General features: G+C 30.3%; 6 protein-coding genes across 7 annotated transcripts; 3 read left to right on the forward strand and 3 right to left on the reverse strand.

Moving 5' to 3' along the window:
* Positions 1 to 2900: 2900 nt before the first annotated feature.
* On the reverse strand, positions 2901 to 8211 carry LOC124490327 (neuromedin-U receptor 2). 2 transcript variants are annotated; one of them, XM_075730538.1, is made up of 7 exons: positions 7806 to 8211; positions 5235 to 5354; positions 4766 to 5161; positions 4619 to 4702; positions 3836 to 3970; positions 3711 to 3748; positions 2901 to 3641 (listed from the first exon to the last, which is right to left on the reverse strand). In XM_075730538.1, exons 1-7 carry the CDS (start codon positions 8107 to 8109, stop codon positions 2967 to 2969), a joined length of 1752 nt encoding a protein of 583 aa, XP_075586653.1. In that variant the 5' UTR covers positions 8110 to 8211; the 3' UTR covers positions 2901 to 2966. The 2 variants fall into 2 exon arrangements, with proteins under 2 accessions (XP_075586653.1, XP_046908755.2); XM_047052799.2 differs by having other exon boundaries at positions 4619 to 5161.
* A 4141-nt stretch (positions 8212 to 12352) lies between these two features.
* On the reverse strand, positions 12353 to 13870 carry LOC124500655 (uncharacterized). Its single transcript, XM_047064752.2, has one exon. It carries the CDS (start codon positions 13771 to 13773, stop codon positions 12499 to 12501), a length of 1275 nt encoding a protein of 424 aa, XP_046920708.2. The 5' UTR covers positions 13774 to 13870; the 3' UTR covers positions 12353 to 12498.
* Positions 13871 to 13960: 90 nt separating this feature from the next.
* On the forward strand, positions 13961 to 15363 carry LOC124500657 (actin maturation protease). Its single transcript, XM_047064753.2, has 3 exons — positions 13961 to 14345; positions 14408 to 14532; positions 14591 to 15363. Exons 1-3 carry the CDS (start codon positions 14020 to 14022, stop codon positions 15130 to 15132), a joined length of 993 nt encoding a protein of 330 aa, XP_046920709.2. The 5' UTR covers positions 13961 to 14019; the 3' UTR covers positions 15133 to 15363.
* Positions 15101 to 17056, reverse strand: LOC124500577 (desmosome associated protein-like protein pinnin). The gene is made up of 5 exons (XM_047064663.2): positions 16708 to 17056; positions 16388 to 16634; positions 16170 to 16322; positions 15961 to 16099; positions 15101 to 15895 (listed from the first exon to the last, which is right to left on the reverse strand). Exons 1-5 carry the CDS (start codon positions 16905 to 16907, stop codon positions 15342 to 15344), a joined length of 1293 nt encoding a protein of 430 aa, XP_046920619.1. The 5' UTR covers positions 16908 to 17056; the 3' UTR covers positions 15101 to 15341.
* Positions 17057 to 17321: 265 nt separating this feature from the next.
* On the forward strand, positions 17322 to 18400 carry l(1)G0004 (RNA-binding protein pno1). The gene is made up of 3 exons (XM_047053708.2): positions 17322 to 17629; positions 17692 to 17986; positions 18059 to 18400. Exons 1-3 carry the CDS (start codon positions 17435 to 17437, stop codon positions 18313 to 18315), a joined length of 747 nt encoding a protein of 248 aa, XP_046909664.2. The 5' UTR covers positions 17322 to 17434; the 3' UTR covers positions 18316 to 18400.
* Positions 18401 to 18485: 85 nt separating this feature from the next.
* Positions 18486 to 21899, forward strand: LOC124490901 (protein argonaute-2). Its single transcript, XM_047053477.2, has 4 exons — positions 18486 to 18894; positions 18959 to 20632; positions 20701 to 21401; positions 21479 to 21899. Exons 1-4 carry the CDS (start codon positions 18657 to 18659, stop codon positions 21797 to 21799), a joined length of 2934 nt encoding a protein of 977 aa, XP_046909433.1. The 5' UTR covers positions 18486 to 18656; the 3' UTR covers positions 21800 to 21899.
* The last annotated feature ends 13 nt before the right edge of the window (positions 21900 to 21912 follow it).

Here is a 21912-nt window from a genome sequence, read left to right on the forward strand (position 1 = left end):
AAACTTTTACCATAGAAAAAAATTCAAAATTCTAATCTTTTTTCAATGAAAAGCAAAAAAAAAAAAAAAAAAAAAAAAAGAATTCAGCACACAGTGGTGGTGTGCTGGTAATGAATTTATTTTTATAATGATGACGATGGCGATAATAACAGCGGAATAGCCGAAAAAAACAGAGATATAAATAGCAAATCATCATCATCACTGATGACGATATTGAATATTGAATATCACCAAAAAAAACGAATAGATGAAAATAAACGAACGAGAAAGAGAAATATTTAATTAAAACTTGTGGTTCCTTTTTTTTTCTTTTTTAATAATAATATGTGTGTTTTCTTTCCTATTTTTTTCTCATACACTGAAAGTGTTTCGTTATTATTATTATTATTGTTGTTGTTGTTGTTGCTATAGATGCTTTTCAAATGGCACGAATATTCTTTAGTTCTTATTTTTACAGGTTCTATATTTATTCTTTTTTTTTCACCACTATCATCATCATCATCGTCATTATTGATTTCATAACTGATTTTGTATTCTATTCTTATATAACGCCGTGTGTTTCTCACTCAGTCTTTTGTTCTTGATAATGGTATTTCTTTTACTTTCCTTTCACTGCCTCCCCCCACTAACACTGTTGAAGCCCCAGCAAAAAAAAAGGAGAAAGAAAATATGAATCTTGTCATTTTTATGATTAAAAAAAAACGAAAGATAAAAGAAAATAATAATAACAACGACTACAGGCATCAACAATGGATGATTTTGGTTTTGTTCTCGACAACAATTGCAGCAGCAGCAGCAGCAACAACAATGGAATTGGATCCAATACAACAACAAGATGATGATGGGGAAAAGAAAATTCACCAAGAATATAAGAGAATGATGAATCTAGTTCAATCAATCTTTGTCATGATCATCATCAGCATCATTATCATTATTATTACACACAGGTCTAACTAAAGCTTTTTCTTATTACTTTGTTTGATTATTTATTATAAATTATAATTATAAAAATGAAAAAATGAAAATGATCACGATCACATGTGCATGTGATGATTTGAATGTTTAAAGAGAGAAATTGGTTGGGAAATTTTCTGGAAATATTTTTTCTGGTTTCGTTGCTGATTTAATTTCCAATAATTTTTTTTTTCACTGATGACGATGATTTGTTTTTTAGTTTTTGTTGCAAATTTTTTATTTGATTTGATTTGTTCATTGGTTGTGATCTAAAACATTTGCGCCATAATAATGATGATAAACCTGTAGTTGGAAATATTGCATTGACCTGATTCTTTTTTTTTTGTTTCAGTGATAATGATGATGATGATAAAAAACAGAACCACCACCACCACCGCCATCAACGTCATTTTAATGGTTGAATGGAATGAAAATTGAATTTTTTTTCAGATTTAGATTAAAATTTTTCTGACGTTTTGATGTTGCGAAATTATTTCCTATTTTTTTGTTCGTTATCATGTGATTGAATAAAAAGCTTTAGAAAAGCTTCAAGCAAAAAAAAAAATGACGTCTAATCTCTATTTCTCATCATCATCATCTTAATCATTTTGATTCGATTTTGGATCGTTTCCAGAAAACAAAAAAAAAACCAAATTATACGAAGGTAGGTGGGCGATAAAAATTCTGCCATTTTTTCCTATTATATAATAACATCAATTATCTTAACTGGATTGTGACAGGTTTTTTCTCTGATTTTGTTTGATTTTGTTTTTCCATTCTATTTTCTTTCGCAAGCAAAATGTTTTTCAGTGAAATTGCTGCCATCTTTTGATCGTGAAATGAATTAGAGAAAATAAATTAAATTTGAAATTTGAAATCAAAACAAAATCCTCAAAATTTAATTGAATAATTTCATTTGAACTTTTAAAAATGAAATGAATTCTATCCCCAGTTCCTTGTTTTGTGGTTGTTGTTCTCGTTGTTTTTCATTTTGTTTTGTTTTCACGATTCGATTATGTCACCAGAATGGATGAATAAATTTTTATTGAAAATTTTTGTAATAATCACCAATTTATCGATCATTTTATCGTCCGATTTGAATATCAATTCATCATCATCATCATCATTGACTATCGAAACAACAACAACAGCGATACTATCGATATCGGGTTCGATTGTTGAACGAAATCAAATACAACAAGAGGTGAGAAAAAGAAATTTTTTACCATTATATGCAAATATTGTGGAAAGAACAAAGTATTCAAAACAAAAATCGAATGATTCAACATCGATCAATCCACTGCGACCATCACGACCACAATCATTTGGTTATATTTGGTCCATTCTTATTGCCACATTAATTGTGGCAACAATTTTGGTCATGACAATCATGTATGCTTATCGTAATATAAGTAAAGATTGGCGTTTCAATGGTAATTGTAATGATGGTCCATTAGATGATAATGATGATGATTTTGATGATGATGTTAATTTTACACATTCTTATCGATATTCAAGTTCAAAAATGCCAATGAATAATAATTTATCGGGTAGAAAACGTGATGATAATTCATTGCTAATGATGAGAAGATTACGATTTCAATTCGGCAATGGATTACCATGTCCACAAGATAATCGTCAACCGCAACAACAACAGCGGCAACGACACCTATCGAATCAACAACAAAATGATACAGATACAAAAACAATAAAATTAAATGATACAAGTGAAATAACCACAGCAACAATGATGATGAGTACAATGAATCAAAATAATAATGATGAACAACCGGAACCGGAACAGCAACATGGGCAAAAAACCATGGATAAAATGGAAAAACAACAGCAGCCACCACCACCACCACAATTATTAGTAATACCAAATGGTGATGATTTTTATGATCAAATCATAAAAAACAACCACAACCATAAACATGACATCAATAATAATGATCATCAAATTATTATTCATCATAAATCCTGATTAAAAATTGATTTCAAGTTTTCATTTTTCACCAAGAATTTTGTGTCGATATCATCAAATGATGATGTTGATGATGATGATTGGTTTCATTTTCGTTGTCCGATTTATTATTGTTTTCAACTTGTAATCGAAAATTATTCTGACTATGATGATGATGGTGGTTGTAATGGCGACATTGATGATGGTGATGATGATGATGATGATGATTGTGTTTACAGCATTGTTGTGGTAATTGTAATTTTGAATTACATTTTATATTTTGATGATTATGGTGATGGTGATTATTATTTCGATTGTTTGCCATCATCATAACCATCGATGATGTATCGGTCATCACAATCGATGGTATCCTGTTATTATTATTAGTTGTAAGGCACAAATTATTTTTATTGTTTGCCACTACCTTTCCACTACCGCTAACACCTAGAATACTATTTCCATTTCCACCATTGATTGATGAATTATTTGAATTATTATTATTATTATTATTACGTCCATCATTACCACCGATCGATAATTGATGTGCAAATTGTCGATTTCCTATTCTTTGTTGTTGTTGTTGATGATGAGAATGTTGTTGTTGTTGTTGAGCTGATTGACCACTATTACTATGACCACTTGAATTTAAACCATGACGGCCACAACAAGTTTGTACATAAAGCATGAATGCAGCACGAAATCTTGTTGATAATAATGAATAAATCTAGATAAAAATGAAAAAAAAACAAAAACGTGAGAAACAAAACAAATGGACGATCAAAAAAAAACTTACCAATGGATTTAATGAACTATTTAGATAGTATAGACATCCTGTTTCATTTTGTAGAAAAAAAAAACAAAATCAAAATTGATTAATTAATCGATTAAAAAAGAGAAAGAGAATGGTGCCCAACATACCAGCTGATAAGAATAAAATGCCATTAATTTGTCGTAGAACCATATTCCAGCTTGAATATAGTGTAACATATAGAAATAAAAGACGTTGTGCATGGAATGGTGACCAACAGAATGTGAATACAATGACAATGACCACTATGAATTGAATATATATACAATGTCCATCCACCATTGAATCATCATATTATGTAATGATGATAATTGTGAAAATAAATGAAAAAAAAAACGGAAAATGAGCAAAAAAAAATTCGGACCATTAGTGTAATTAAAGAAAGTCAACAAAAAAAAAATGGAAGCAGTAATTTTCTACTTTTTTTCTGATTCGGATAATTAGTTTCATTTGTCGAATAAGAGAGAAAGAGAGAGAATCACATGTTATGTAATAAAATTTAGCCATAAAGGTGAACATGAATAGGTGATATATTGCTGTTTTGTTGCAATCATTTTTTTTTTTTTTTTGGTTGTTGTCAACTTTTTCTTTTGATCGCTGATGATTTATATTTATTCATCATTGTCGAATTTTTTTTTGTTGTTGCAATGATTGTACAGAGCAATAAGGACAGAAAGAATATTCTTCTGGGAGACAGCAGCAGGTATACATACATACATACAATATTTATTGTTACTAAAAATAAATAGTATACATGCAGAATCGTTGGAATTTATGACAATCATGATGGAAGGAGCCTTGAAAATTTTAGAGAAAAATTCTTTTTGTTTGTTTTTGTTTTGTTTTTTTTTTGGGAATTACACACCACCTTCCACATGTACAGAGATACATACCCAACATTCTAATGACAATACGTCGTGATTGAATTATTTTCCTTGAAATTACGTGATCATTTAATTGTCCAATATCCGATTGATGCTGATGCTGATGATGATGCTGATAGTGATTCTGATTCTGATTCTGATGTTGATAATAATGACTATTCATATTATCTAATTTTGTTGCTTTTTTCAATTTTTTGGCAATTTTATAATAAAGATATGTTATTATTATTAGTGGTATAAGAAAAAATATGATTGTCGACAATAACATTATCAATTCCCAGCGTTTATCCGGTTCATTGTATGCAAGGCCACACCAGGCACTTTGTTTTAATTTTTTTTGATTAAATTCCAAATAATTTACACGTGTTAATAGCACCAATGGTAATGCGCCTACAATGGATATGATCCATATGAGCGCAATATTACGATATACTAAACGTTTTATGCGTATTATTGATTTATCATTTTTAAACAATGTCTGTGTCGATGGTTGTAATGTTTGATGTTTTGTTGAACCGCAGATTGCCAAAAATCTTTCTACAGTGAATGCAACTAGAATGTCGGAAAAAAAGAAAGTGGAAAATTGAATTTCCAGTGAAACCAAAAAAAAAAAAAAAAAACATACCCAACGTAAGTACCGATGCGTTTGCTGTGCCTTCCAATATCAATGTTTTCAATGAACACATTATCGGACCCAATTGCCATGGATATTGATGCCATAGTGTATATAATTCCAATGGTAAACCTTGATGGTAAATGAGAGAAAGCGAAAAAAAAAATTTTGAAAAATCAATGTGCCTCTCTGTGGCTGTGCGTGTAGTTATAGTAATAAACCCAAATTGACAGCAGCGATAATAAATTTGTTTTATTTTGTTTCATTTATTTTTTTCCCACTCGTGTATCTACCGTAGTTTGATTTGAAATTAAAATTTTGACAGCTCAAAAAAAAATTCGGATTCAATTTAGCAACATCAACAACAAAAAAATCAAATCAAATATTGTGCCAGGCCAATTCCCAATTCTCAATTTTCAATTTTCAATTTTCAATGGAATTTCGCTCGATGTCTCTCACCAACAACCAGAAAAAGAATCTTTTTCTTTTTTTTTTAATTTTTTTTTCTGCTTCGTTGAATTGAATCAAGTTTTTCTTTCCACATGCCATTTGAATCAATTCAAAAATTGGAGAGAAAAAAAATTGATTCCTCGATCAACAACAACAGTTTTGACCTACAAACAGAAAATTCTTTCAATGATCCAAGATTAATTAAACTTAATGATGATGACGATGATGTCCAGTCATTAACATTATTTTGTAAATGAATATTTTGGACCAATTATCTTTTTTTTTGGTCAGAAAAAAAAATTTTTGGACTGCAAGTTTTTGTTTTGACCATCCAAATTTGCTATGTTTTATTGAATAAATGGAATTGGGCGAAAAAAAAAATTTCATTTCCATTTCAAGAGAACGAAAAATGATTATTTTGATGATGAATAAACAACAAAAAGAAAAGAATAGGAAAAGGATTCTTTTTCATTCATCCATTATTATAATGAGAGAAATAATAATGAGAGAAAAAAAACAGAAATTCCAAGACAACGACAACAACAAAAATCCATTTCAATTGCTTGTGTATGTGTTTGTGTGTACGTGTGTAGCTCATCATTATTATTTTCGAGGAATCAAAGTGGATGGAAGTAGGAAATTCTGGAAGAATTTCTATCCTGAATAATTCCGGATAGAAAGTGAATGAAATTGCAATGATTATTTTGAATGAACTGCCAACGGTAAATATAGGAATTAATTTATTTCAATTTCATTTTTTTCTGCTTTCCGGTTATTTTTTTGTGTGTGTGTTGCAAGAATGTAGAAAAAAATGAGAATAAGAAAAAATGTAAAACATGATGATGATGAACAGATACAGATACGCATACGGGTAAAAAAAAAATCTGTCATGAGAATCATCTGAGAATATTATTCACATTTTACAGATCCGAAAAAAAAAGAATTCTGGTTTTTGTTGCAAGAATGAAAAAAAAAATTCTTTTTTTCCATCCTACATTATTATTCCATTCGGTTTTGGTTTGTGTGTGTCTAAATCTTGTTTTTCATTTGTTTGTTAATAAAAAAAAAATCTGAATTCAACTGTACAACATGAAGAAGAAATTCTGGGCAAAGAATGTGCATGAATGAATGAATGAAAGATGCAACGATAGAAGAATTTTCATTACTTTTATTATCAAAAAAAAAGAAAAGAAGAAAAATAAGAAAAAAAATTTCCTTCTGCTGCTGGTTACCATATCACTATCACCCAAGAATATTCTTCTTCTTCTGTGAAAACCAGTTCATAATAACCGTCGAAAATATTCTTGACATGTACGATTATCAAAAAAAAGAGAGTGAGAGAGAGAAAAAAAAACACAACTGTATTATCATCATCAGAATCATAATTTTTTATTGTTCAGAATTCACCCGTATATGAATTCTGGATAGCCAATTATTCCTTTACTCGATATATAGAAACAACAATGGACATCATCATCATATTTTTTTTTCTTTGGTTCCAATTGTTCTCAATTCTTTTTTTTCTCGTTTGTTTGTTTGTTTGTTTGTTTGTTTGATCAGTTGTTGTTAAACTTTTTGTTTTTGTTTTGTTTCGGTTGTTGTTGTTGACAAGCGATCATATTGTTTCACCATACAAATAGACTAGAATTTGGTGTTGGTTTGCTGATATCAGCGCCCACTATTATTGGTTTTCTTCCGTTGTATAGAATAATAATGTAGTTGGATAATCAATTCCGTGTGGGTAGATGGGTGTGTTCATCATTTGAAAAGAAGAAAAAGGAGAAGAATAAGAAGAATGGAAAAAAATTACAAATAATGGTGTGCGTTTTAAGCTCCAATGAACCAACAAATAATAAAACGTTTGAATGAACATGAAATCATCATCATCATGATCATTGAAAAATGTTTTTCCATTTATTCTTTGCAAAATGAATAAATGGTAGCAATAGAAATGAAAATAAAAAAAATGAGATTTGAAATTGAGAATCTGAACGAGAGAGAGAGAAAAAAAATCGATCCATCAGAAACAATAATCATCCGATAGAATTTTTTAGATTTTCCACAAATACACACACACACACACACACACACATAGTTTATCCATTTTGAATGAAAAATCATCACTATACTTACTGAACATCAATGAAATCAGATCTGTAATGGCAAGATTACAAAGATAAAGATTTGTAATGGTTTGCATATAACGAAAACGAAATATGACCAAAATGGTGATAATATTGCCAATAATACCGGATATTAAAATGAAAATATAGACAAATGTCATCAATATTAGCCATATTAATGGTAATGCTTGTTGTGGACCAAGATGTTCATATAAATGTCTAGTTATATTGAATAATTCATCATTATTATCATTGAACGTTGTTTCGTTTGTCATCATCATCATCATTATTGTTGTTGTCGTTGTTGTTTTCATTCATTTTTAATACATATTTTCACATAAAAAACACACACACACACACAAACACCTTGAAGCAATGAATTTCGATTTGATTGATGTTCCGGAACCAAAAACAAAATTAAATTGCATCAACTTGCATTTTGACACCCACACACACACACATCAGGTTAAATGAAAAGAATAAATAAACTGAATAATTCAATCACAAATTCTATGTATTCTTCCGTACACAATGAAATGTTGATATGAAATGAACTTATGGCGCGATTTTATCTATCTTTTGCCGTTGTCGTTGTATGATTCACATTTTTATTTAACCAATTGAAAACAAAACAAAACAAAAATCATGTCAGACGCATAACGCATGCTCTTTTTTTGGTTGCATGAATTTTTTTTTTATTTTATTTTATATGAGAAAAAAAAACAAAAAAATAACAATTCTTGTTGTTCTCTCTTTCTCGATTCTTTCATTCTTTGATTCACCTTCCATTTCATTTATTCAAAATCAGAAAATTCTTGTTTCATTGATTATTGTTGTTTCGTATTCATTCCTGGTTGATTGTAGCTTGAATTTTTTGTTTTTCGTTTGCATTTTTATCGTTTATTGTTATTTTTGTTGTTGTTTTTTTATTCAACAGAATTTTTTTTTTATTCTGATGCTTTAAGCTCTTTATAATTTTCATTGTTTCTATCTCTCTCTCTCTCTCTCTCTCGATATTCTTTCAGCTTTTTTTTGTACAATTTGCAATGTTTAAAAGGGGCGAATGTGTATAACGAAATCATTAATTTTAATTTTTATCGGTTTTTGTTCCACAATTTTTCATCGTCGTTGCTGACAATACATGCACACAAATTTTTTTTGTTTCTTGATTGTAGAGTTTTAGTTTTAGTTTTTCACTTTCATCTATCCGAATCGTTCATTGGAATATTCTTTTTTTCCTCCGATGATCATCATCATCATCATCACCAAAACAACAACAACATCATTATGATGATGATGATGTTATTTTGTGAACAAAAGTTCATCCGTTTCATCGTTATTGAGAAACGAATAAAATCTTCTCCACCATTGTAACTTTAATGGCCTTGTTCAAGCCTTTCTTTCACCACAATCAATCCAATTCGATTGGATTCAGTGAAATGGCAAAAAAAAAAAATAATTTTCCACAATAATAAACACACACCCGATTCAATCTAATCAACCTAACAACGAAAGCGCTGAACTCTGGAGAAACAAAAAAAAAAAAATGAAAATGAAAATGAATCCATTATAATTATCCACCATAATTATGACGATGATATAGATTATCAATAAGTTATTATTATCACTGATCGACACACACACACACAGCTACAGACACTGATCACTGATGTAATATTAATGAAGACACAAATATTGTGCCAGTGTCGGGTTGTAACAAGCAAACCAAAAAAAAAAAAAAAAAAAATTCCAAAACTTTAACGAAATGAATGAGATGTTTTTTTTTGAATGTCAGATGCAGAAATAAAAATTCCTTTTCTTTTCTCTCTGTCGTGTGGGTGTGTGTAATTTTGGTTGATGTTTTATTTTAAAGTTTTTTTTTTGTTATTTTGATGTTTGTCATTTGTAATGATCTTTTACTGTGAATGTTTTGTCTGTTCTTTTTCGTTTGTTTGTTGGTTACGTAAATGAGATACGTGATAAACTTTTTGTTTTGCTGTTTTGTCTTTATTTTTCCTCTGTGTAGATTTGTTTTTTTTTTCACAAAGAAAAAAAAATTCAAGAATGAATACGGATTACACATGCACAAGATAAGTTGCGCTAACAAAGTACATTGTTTCTGAGTGGCGGGGGTTTTAGGTTTTTTTTTCTTTTTTTTTGCACCCATTTTTAAAAGTTTTTAAGCCATTATTTCGTGTGATGTTTTTGTTTGTAGTGGTGGAAGAAAACAAATCCTAGCATTTATTATTATTCTTGGTTTTCAGAATTTTTTGATTCCGGTAGTTTCAATCTTCCCGATACAAGTTATTTAAATTTGATCGAGAAACAACAAAACGCCATTCTTAACCGGTATTGCGAAACAGATAGATAGAATGGAATGGAATGAAAATGAATTTGTCCAATTTGCTAAATTACTGGGCATTTTTAATGTCTGAAAATTTTCACAAAAACTTGGTGCATGTTGGTGTGTGTGTGTGTGTGACATTTATCAACAACAAATCAGACGGAAAAAGAATCATGCCAATGACAACAACAACGACGACGACGATGAAATTCTGTAATCAATTTTGAATGAAAAAAAAAAATTCCCCACTTTCTGAAACAAATACAAACATACTAATACAGTGGGGAATTAACTTTTCTTTTTCTGCTCGCCGAAAACAATATCGACAACGACGACTATAATGATGCTGATGATGAAATTTGTGACGAAATTTGATTCATTCATCATCTGTCTGCTTATGGATCAGCGATTTAATACATCATTACCATGGTGGAGAGATACAAAGGATAAAATTTTTTTTTGTTTTGTTTTGAAATATGGATAATTAATTGTCAAATTGCCGATATTCGTAATTAATCAGTTTGTTTTTTTTCTCGTGATTATGCAAACAGGCCACCATCATCATCATCATCATCAATGTTTGCTTCACTGTCATGCATTTGATTATTTATTTTTTTTCATTGTTTAAAAATTCCGAGAAAAAATTGAAATTAATTGGCAACAGAATAAAAAAAATGAATTTCGAAATTCCAGAATCGGTCTTGGAATTGTTTCTTTGTTATGTTCATGTTTCTCATCATCATCATCATCATTAAGATTGTTTCTTGTTTTTTTTTTCTTGAAGAAAAAATGTAATTTACCCGATACTGATTATCTGATGATGATAAACATCTGTGTTCCATCATCATCATCATCATCGGGTATGGTTGTTGTTGTTTTTTTTGGACACAGATTCGTTATTTTGGCCCCAGAAAAACAAAAAAAAACTAGATAAAAAATAGAAATGACAACAACAACAACGAGAACGAGAACAACAAATAATGGTGGTTGTGGTGAAAAAAAAAACACTATGAATAAAAATGACGTGATAACAATCATCATCATCATCATCTTGATGGCAGTTGGAATAATAATATTCCGGAAACTTTGTTGATGATGATGATTGAAATCGGAATTGGATTGACAATGAATTGTCGTTTCATTTTCATTTGTGGGCGTCATTTGAATTTTTTTTCTTTTCTCGTTTTTTTGGGTCAGTTATTCAACCAGAAAAAAACGAACGCCCACGCACACACGACATATTGGATAAATTGCATTTTTTTTTGTTGGTTTTGTTTTGTTTTGGCGTGTAGGTTTGTGTCGTCAAAAAAGGATTTTGTTTGTCATTTTCATTAATCCATTTGTTCATTTATTTCAAATGCAGAAAAAAAATTTCCACATAGCAGAGTATGGTTTTGGACCTCTGGGTTGCCTAAATTATGCAAAAATGAAAAATTCTAATCATCATTGATTTTCCCATCTCTATTACTACTATATGGGCCCAGCACGCTTCCAATGCGCCACTCTGCTTTATGGAATCTGATAAACATTGATTGTTTATTGGCCCTTTTGATGATGGCCAATTTGCTTACAAAAAAAAAAATAAAATAATAAACTAGACTTTTATGCATGTTGCGTCATCATTTTACAGAAAAAACCCGAATAAAATTCATTCATTCCATGAATTATGATGATGATGATGACATTGGCCTCGATTTTCTTTTTTTTTTTCATTTGAGTTGCTTGTTTTTTTTTCTTGAAAATAAAAAAAAGAAGAAAAAAACAATTTCCGGCAAAACATATCCATTTTTCAAATCTGTTCAACAATGAAACGAAAAATTCGATATTCTACACCCATTCACACAACATCAACATCAACATCGACAACAACAACAACAACAATGATGATGATGATGATGACAACTCAATGAATCAAAATTTGATGCGGATGATGATGATGATAAATGAATGCGGCTGAATTTGAAATTGTGAAACGCAAGACCAGAAAAAAACACATCATTTTCAATTATTTTATTTTTTGAGAGAGAAAGAAAAAAAACAAAAACAAAAAAAAATTTTTTTGTTTTTGTTTCCATTTTGAAATGAATGAATTTGTAGAAAAAAGAGAATTTTAAAAATCTTAGCTATCTAGCAACCACCACTCCACACAGTCCCACAGCCAAATGGAAAGACAAAGTTTGAAATAAAAAAAAAATCAATAAGGCAAGAAAATTATTGGAATGATGATGATGATGATGATCGTCATTGTTTTTTTTTCTTCTTTGTTGTCAGCATGATGTTTTTGATGGTTCCTTAACGAGTAATAACAAAAAAAAAAAATTCCAAATACTCATTTGCTGATTGGATGAATTCATTCGATTTATTTATTTGTTGACGTTGTTCCGGATTGTTGTTGCTGATGTTGCTGCTGTTCAAGATTGATTTGTTTTTGAAAAAAATGTCGTAATTGTCTTGTTTTCAAACGATTAAGTTTATCCGTCGATGCTAAAACGCCCTGATGTAGATATTTAATATCATTACGTATTATTTTGATTATATTAATCAATTGATTTTCTTGTGTTACAAGATCAATACTATTGAATATGGATGTTGTAGTGGCAGTTGCAGTTACTACAGCAGCAGCAGTAGTAGTAGCAGTTGCTGAATTCAAAAAATTACGATTTTCCGCATCCTGTCGCCGGGATATCGTTTGTCTTTGTGATGAAGGTTGTAATTTGTTCAATTTTTCTTCATCCACATCAACATCATTAGTGGATCGTTCAATAATTTTGGCCATTGTTATGGCACGTTGTTGTTGTTGTTGTTGTTGCACATTTATATTATGTGAATTTGTATAATAATCACTATTATTATTGAATGCTTCATAATCATTCGATTGATTTGTTTGATTGATCATTGGTTGTTGTTGTTGCTGCTGCTGTTGTTGTTTTCCATCCATTTCCATTTGATGATTATCAAATTTTATCAGCTCATCACCATCATCATTGGATGATGATGAATTTTCAATATTATTTCGAACGAAATTAATCAATTCCATTTTCAATTTTCCAGTTTTCATTTCAGCATCTAAATCTTTCAACATCTGAATGGTTAATTGTCGTATGGAATCTTGGCGATTAGATTCTTCACTATTATCATTACGTTCAAATTCATTTAATATATTTATTAGATGGATACTACTATCATCTTTTGCTGTTGCTGATCGATTCGTCATTGGTGATTCTTCTTCTTCTTCTTCATCATCATCATCATCATTAAGATGATTCGACTTTTGATGGCCATTGATCATTTGTTGTTGTTGTTGATGATGATGTTGACAATGAGCATTATGATTGACTAGATTATTATTATTATTATTGGCCGATTGTTGATTACATGAAAAACATATTTGCAAATTCTGTTGTTGCTGTGATTGTGTTGGTGGTGGTGGTGGTGGCAATGATGATATCTCTGGCGAATCATTACCAATCTGTCTGGCTAGCCATTCATTCTGTAAACGTAAACGTATTACTTCTTTAACTAATTGATTACGACATTCTTCCAAATATGAACATTTATGTTGCATACGTTTCAGCCGTTCAACTAGATCACAGATTGCAACACGTAATGTAAATTCATTACCACTTGGATTCATTATTTATTTATATATAAAAATAAAAATATGAATGATTTTCGTATTTATTCAAATTCAATCGAAAATCGTCGATTGATTTGTTTTTGTTTTGTTGGTTGGACAGAATGACTAACTGTGTCGTGTCGAAAGCCGAATTCGAGCAAAATGTATACACACACACAGCTGTGCTCGATCTGTGTCTCCATCTATCGATTGCGACCGATTTCATTTATTCGATAGAAATCTAAATGATCAATTTGTGATATAATGTCTTCATTTTATCATTCATTAATTGATTCTAGTCCATCGAAGATATTTTCAGGAGTGACCCCACCGTCGCCGCCGCCACCACCACCACCACCACCACCACTGCCCCAATCCATATTTTCTTTAACATTAACAATAAAACATTATCCGAATTCGTCATTTGTAGAAAAATCCGAATCGAATGTTGTTGCTAATCCGGATCAAATTGTTAAATTTGCTTGTCAAAGATTCATTCGATCATTTAAATCATTCAAACAAAATAATAGTCCAGTATTATTGCTGTCATTATATCATCATTGTGATCCAATTATACAAAGTGGTCCAACGTAAGTTTTCGAAACGTCGAAATTGTTAACGTTTCATTTATTCTTTGTTTCTATATATTCAGATGTGGATTAGTTGCATTGATAATGTGCCTCAAATTGATCGATAATCAATACGATATTGATCTATCCAAAATATTGATAAAAGCTAAATCCTATGGCATTACCAGATTTGGTGAAATGTTTTCTGGTATGGATAAAATAATGATTTTTTTTTCTTTCAATTTCAACCAAATTCTCATTCACAGTGGAAAACATGGCCAAATTTATACGTGAAGAATTTTCATTAAATGCTGAACATCGTTATGATCTGGAACGATCAATGTATGATGTAATCGAACATTTATGTAATGGACAACCAATTCTCGTGCCATATGATTCAGATTTTAATCATGAACCTGGATTAAGACAAGGCAATCGTGCACATTGGGCATTGCTTTGTGGATTCTGTTTGGTTGATTCTTCATCCGAAACAGTAAATATATTGACCAAAGATTTTGAAAAAACTGTGAATCTTGAAACTGATGTATTATTGTGTCCACTGAAATCGAAGAAATTCGACAATATAAAACATTTATTATCAATGGATCGATTATTCGTATACGCTCGTCAAGGCAAAAGTAAACATTTACATATATGGAATTATCGAAAACTATGTGAAAGTAATCAAAATCTACGACGAATAAAATCGAAAATTCTTAATAATAATCGACATAAACAAATGATTTATCCATTAGATGGACGTTTAGATCAAAGTCTTTGCAATCAGTTTATATTTATTTATGGCTAAATTCATTCATGCTAAATCAAGGTGTGATGATGATGACAACAACTACAATATGATGTAAGTGTGTGTGTGTGACAAACAAACAAACAAACAATCAAAAAATGAAAATGAAAAATTTTCTTGTAAAAAAAATGATAAAATTTATATTTAACAAAAATGATGAAATGTTTTTGTTTCTGTTTTACTACGATCGATTCGATTCAATAAATAAATCAATCATAATCTGGTTCAAAATCTTCTTTATCGATCAATTTTCTTTCCTTTTCTTTTTCATCATCAGCAACTTGTTTTTGTGGTTGTGACTGTTCTTTCGATGTTTTATTACTCTGTGGTTCTTCTTTTAAAGATTTTTTACTAGGATGATGATGATGATGATGGTGGTGGTGGTGGTGTTGATGATGATGATGACCAAGATTTTTTTGTTCTTTGGATTTTATTTCTTCAGTTATTTTTTCATCAACAATTTTTATCGAATTCGATGCATTTCCATCAACATTTGTAGTGGTGGCAGTGGAATTGATCGATTCTTTTGCCATTTGACCAACAAAATGACCATTTTTCTTTGAATCATCATTATTATCCTGAGATTTATTCCGATTCTTGTCATCATTATCATGTAATGGTGGATTATGATGAGATTGATTTTCAACATCATTACCATCACCAACAACACCAGTACCAGATTCTTCGTCATTATTCATACGATACATTTCATCGATTTCATTCAATTCTTTGTGTATTTTAGCACGTTTTTCAGCAAAAATGACTAAACAAAGTGAACAATTTACAGTAAATTTTTTTTTTGGCAATGAAAAAAAAATAACCACTTACTTCTATATTTATCTTTAGTTTCTTGTGAACGTTTCATTGTTTCAGCGTTATGTTTCGTTGGCATATAGAATATATTTGGTTTAGTTTTGGTTTCAATAAAATTTCCCAAATATTGTTGTGATTGTTCCCATTTTTTATGCTAATGGAAAGATAATAAATTCATTATAATTGATACAAATATTGATCAAAAACATTTACAAACAACATACAATTTCAGCACGTTGTAATTTCATTTCTAAACATTTCATTTGTAAACGTTTTGATTTACGTTCTTTAAATAATTTTTCTCGTTCTTTTTTCAATGCTTCACGTTCTTGTTCGGCAGCTTGATCTAATTTTTGTTCAATTTCAGCACGTTTTTGCTAGATTCGTTTGGGATTAAACAAGATAGATTAATTGCGAAGCAAGAAAAAGAGATGATATTTACCAAATCTTTACGTTGTGATTGTTCATTTTTAAATTTTTCCAATGTACCTAGTATATGACCAAACATTCGACGATTACGTGACATTGATTTTTTATCATTTTTTTGTTCTTCAAGCACCTGATTACGGTGTTTCATTTCCCATGAAGTGGCCACCACTTGGGACTGTAATGAACGTTTGTATGGACTATCATCATCGTCATCGTGATGATTATCAAAATGATCGATATCATTATCATCGAATTCGTTTCTATAAATTCGAATTGAATTTAAAAAAAAATTAAAATCAGATTTTAAAAAAACAAATGGAAAACAATACATACAATTTTCGTTTATTTCCAATAGCAAACGATGATGATGATGATGATCGAAATCTATTACGTCCAATTTTTTCATCAAAAATACGGCCTGGATCTTTACCGGTTATTTTTTTAATACTATCATCAATGACGGTCAATGATTTCTGGATAGTTTCATATTCAGATTCAAGTTTTCCGAAAATATTCATAATTTGTTTAGTCATTTGGCAAGAAATAGATGAATTGCTCCAAAGTTCCAAAGGGTTCAAAATAAAAATATAGATCCAGATACCAGATGTGACAATTTAAATGAGACAAAACAAATTAAATTTATCAATCAATCATTAAACTCAACAACAGCAGCAGCAGCAGTAGCAGAAGCATTTGTTCCAGCAGATTTCAATAGCCGCTCGTGTGTGAAGCAGCCATTCAAAGAACATATGATGAGATTTTGGATTTTTTTTCAAAAATCTTCACAATTATCACCGAATTAAGACAAATTCAATTTCATTTTTTTCCGATCATGTTTTGTCAGAAAGCCGGAAATGAATCAAATCGATAAATGTTTTAAAAAAAATGATAAGAATATTTACATTTTTTGAAACGTCATATATGAATGGCCATCAATAGAAAAAATATTCGGAGAATCCAGAGGATTAAAAAAAACACGTGGACCGTTCATTTGTTGGCGAGAATCTGAATTTGAAAATTCAAAAAAAAAAAAATCAAAAAATAATGGCCGATCTATTAGATGCCGAAATGGCAAAAATTGAAGATTATAAAACTGAACAACAACAACAAAAACAACAATGAAGATTCAGAATTCAAAGTAGTAGTGGGTAAAAAATCAAAAAATAAACGTAAACTAGATGAAATGGAAATCGATGATGATAATAAATCATTGCCAAAACTACCAAATTTTAAACCAGTCGATGAAAGTTCAACGGTAAGCATCATTGTTATTATTTTTCGCTTTAAATTTTAACAACTTTTTCTCGCAAACAATAGTATTCAGGAGTGGAATATCGAAAAATTCAGGTTCCATTAAATCGTTATAAACCATTGAAAGAGAATTGGCTACGAATATTCACACCAATTGTTGAACATCTTAAATTACAGATGCGTTTCAATATACGTACCAAATGTGTAGAAATACGTACACCACCTGGATTATCGGATAAATGTAATATACAAAAAGCAGCCGATTTTGTACAGGCATTCATCTTAGGATTCGAAATTGAAGATGCACTTGCATTGATTCGTTTAGATGAAATGTTTATTGAATCATTCGAAATACAAGATGGTATGTATTCTATTTGTTTTTTCTTGTTTTGTCAAAAAATTAATCTCTTTTCTTTGTATACAATCAATCAAGTTAAACGATTAAAAGGTAATCATTTAAATCGTGCAATTGGTCGTATTGCCGGCACTGGTGGTCGTATAAAATTTACTATTGAAAATATTACGAAAACACGAATTGTTTTGGCTGATTCCAAGATTCATATACTCGGTTCATATAATAATATTCGTGCAGCACGTACGGCTATCTGTAATCTAATATTGGGTAGTCCACCATCGAAAGTATTTGGCAATATGCGACAATTGGCTAATCGATTAATTGAACAATTTTGATCTTATTTTTGTTATTATATTATATTAATTTATCTTTTTTGATTGAAATAAAATTGATATTTTTTTCAAAAAAAAAACGAAAAAATTACTCAATTTGTTAAACCTCTAGTCGACCGATAGATGGAGCTGCATCAAAGTGGAAGTGTTCGAATTTTTTTGTTTGTTCGCACATTCTCGAAAAATCGAACTTGAGTGTAATGAACAATTTGTTTGTTGAAATTTTTCACATTTAAAGAGAGCGATTTGATTTTGTTTCCGATGCCGTTTTCGAGTTTGAAGCAAGTTATCATTTTTTATTGATTTGACGAATTAATTCTTGGTATAAAAAAAAAACAATCATCATGAGTTTTCGTGGACGATCTCGTCCACGTTTTATTTTTCGTCCGGCTGCATTGCCGGTTACATCATTATCATCATCATCATCATTATCAACAACAACGACGACTACGACGACAACATCACCATTATCATCTTTATCACCATCATTACCATCATTACCAATTGACACTCCGACCAGGCTGACCACTGAAGTGGTTGAAGAACAAACCCGAGAACAGTTACGTCGGATGCAAATTCAAGGTTCGTCAGTCTTTTCTTTGTTACAAGTTTTTTCAAATTTATTTATATTTTTTTTTTCATTCAGCTCCATCTTTTCGCGATTCTGGTGACAATATTTCGGTTACACGTGCTGAACACTTGGAACGAAAAAGCCCACCACAAATCAAACCTCAATCAAAAGGAGGAACTACAGTAATTCGTCGGGATTTTTCGAATTATCCTGAAGCACAATCTTATCCGATTGTATATTCCGGTAAATTTGAATCCGGTACTAATGGTCGTACAATTGAATTATTGGCCAATTTCATGTTGATTAATGTCCATCCAACAATTGTCTTCCAATATGATGTGGATTTTAAATTCAAAAATTCTGAAAGACAAAAAACAATTTCCGCTGATGAAAATGAACGAATCCAAAGATTTTTTGCAAAACATGCCCCAAAATTGGTTGATCGATTTGTTAACGTAAACCAAAATGTTTTCACGGGAATCAAACATATATACGATAATGGTAAAAATATTTATGCCACCGAAGATATTGATTCCTCTATTTTGGTGAAAAATATTGATGCTGAAATCGATGGACGAAAAAAAGAATTTATTGTTGAATTTTCAAAAGTTCAAATCATTGATCTTTCAACAATTATTGGATTTTATTCCGGAAAAATATCCAATATACCTGAAGTGGCAATCAGCTTTCTTGAAGTTTTATTTCAGAATATTTGTCTGAATAAATTTCAACTACATCGTAGAAATTTATATGATGTTGAAAATGGCCAAACAAGTGGTCCAAATTCATGGCTACGATTTGTTCAAGGCTTCACTACAGCTGTTCATCGTACCCAGATTGGACCTTCATTGAATCTACATTTAAAAACATCATGTTTGATTTCATTTAGTACTGAATCATTAGTTCAATTGGTGGAAATGATTTCCGATTGTCGTAATATACGAAATTTATCATCGAATGATCTTGACCGTGTAAATAAAATAATCCGTGGATTAGAAGTTTATTCAACACATATGGGCCGAAGAATGACCTATAAAATTAAAGCTCTTGTTTCAAAAAAACCACGTGAAGTAACATTCATGTTTCGAGAACGAAATAATGGTAATGGTGACGACAACAACAACGATCACGAAAGATTGATTTCAGTATATGATTATTTTATGATGAAATATCAAATGGAATTAGAAGATTATCCAACAGTTCAAATGATGGGACGATCAAATTTTTTCATGCCATTGGAAATTTTACATATGGTGGATAAACAATTTTTGAATCAGTCCAAAATTGATCCATTAATCCAAAATGATCTTCTACATGCGTCCACACATAAACCATTGGTTTATTTTAATCATTTATCAAGATTTGCTACAGAAATTGCTCAATTGGATACGGATAAAATGAATCATTTTGGTGCAAATTTTTCACCAAAACCAGTTCGCCTCAATGGCCGTGTTTTGGATCCACCACATCTAATTGGTGGTGGTCGTAATGATCGTTTTGCATCAACAGTTGGTTCAAAACAATGGGCATTTTTCAGTTTCGACGAAAAATTTGATAAACGAGATGTGGCTAATATTGTTTCAGAATTGAAACAAACTGGTCATCGTTTTGGTTTGGATTTATCGAAATGTGTAGAAACTCAAGTTGTACCAATCGATAATCGAAGTCTGAATGTGGTAAAAAATGTCTTTGCCAACATTTTGAAATTATTACCCGATGTTAATTTATTGTTCATCTTATTACCACAAAGTAAGTGTGTGTTTGATAAATTGATTATGAATGATTCATATATTTTTTTCTTTGTTCCCATTCTCTAGTTCCATATTTGTATAATATTGTCAAACATTTTGGTGATCAAAAATTTGGTATCATCACTCAATGTTTGTTATCATCGAAAGCTAAAAGACGTTCTCGTGGTTACATTGAGAGTGTTTTGTTAAAAGTTAATGGAAAACTTAATGGTCAAAATAGCTATATTGATACAAGGGACCTGAAATCTTTACCATTTGATCACATGAAAACTATGGCTATTGGTATTGATGTTAATCATCCTGGTAGTGGTGAAAAAGTTTTAAATTCAATTGCTTGCGCAATCGGTAGTTATGATCAACATTTCACTCGTTATTCAGCAAGTATACGTGTTCAAAAACGAGAAAAAGAAGAATTGATCCATGTACTTGAAGAAATGATTAATGAATTGTTGGATGAATATGAAAAAATTAACAAATATTTACCGGAAAATTTTATCGTCTTCCGTGATGGTATTGGTGATGGACAATTTAAATCTGCTCAAGATGAAATTGATCAAATCCGTCGAGCTGTACGTCTTCGTGTTGAGAATTACAAATTATTGTTTATTGTTACACAGAAACGTCATCAAACTCGTTTTGTATTGTCCAAGCCAAGTGGTCCATCTGATCGTCCTGTTCATAATGTACCATCAGGAACTGTAGTTGATACTACAATCATCGATCCAAACTATTGTATGTTTTACATCAATTCACATTTCTCACCATTGGTAAGTGTGTTTGTGTGATATAAAATGGTTTTACATTATCATAAAACACTCATTATTTTTATATGAATTCAAAATAGGGAACATCACGTCCATTGAAATATGTTGTTTTACATAATGATTATGAACGGCGACAAATGAGTATGGATGATTTACAAAAACTTTGTTTCTATTTATGCCATAATTGTACTCGCTTTCGTGGTGGTCCAATTGCCATGCCAATTCCAGTTCGTTATGCTGATCTTTGTGCTTATCGTTCTAAATTACATCTAGAAGGACAACATGAAAGTAGACATATTCCAGCTGAAAACCAAGAAGAATTTGAACGTCATATCATAACACGATTGAATGAATTGGTTAAATTGAATGATAAAATGAAAAATACTCTTTTCTATTGTTAAAATAAGAAAAAAATATCATCAAAAAAACACATTTATTTCGAAAAATTCCAAACACACAAAGTATTCTTAAAAAATTAAAATTTTTTTCGTCCATAAAAAATCAATTTTTGATA

This window comes from Dermatophagoides farinae, chromosome 4, assembly GCF_024713945.1.
Source record: "Dermatophagoides farinae isolate YC_2012a chromosome 4, ASM2471394v1, whole genome shotgun sequence".
In the NCBI taxonomy this organism is placed as follows: Eukaryota; Metazoa; Arthropoda; class Arachnida; order Sarcoptiformes; family Pyroglyphidae; genus Dermatophagoides; species Dermatophagoides farinae.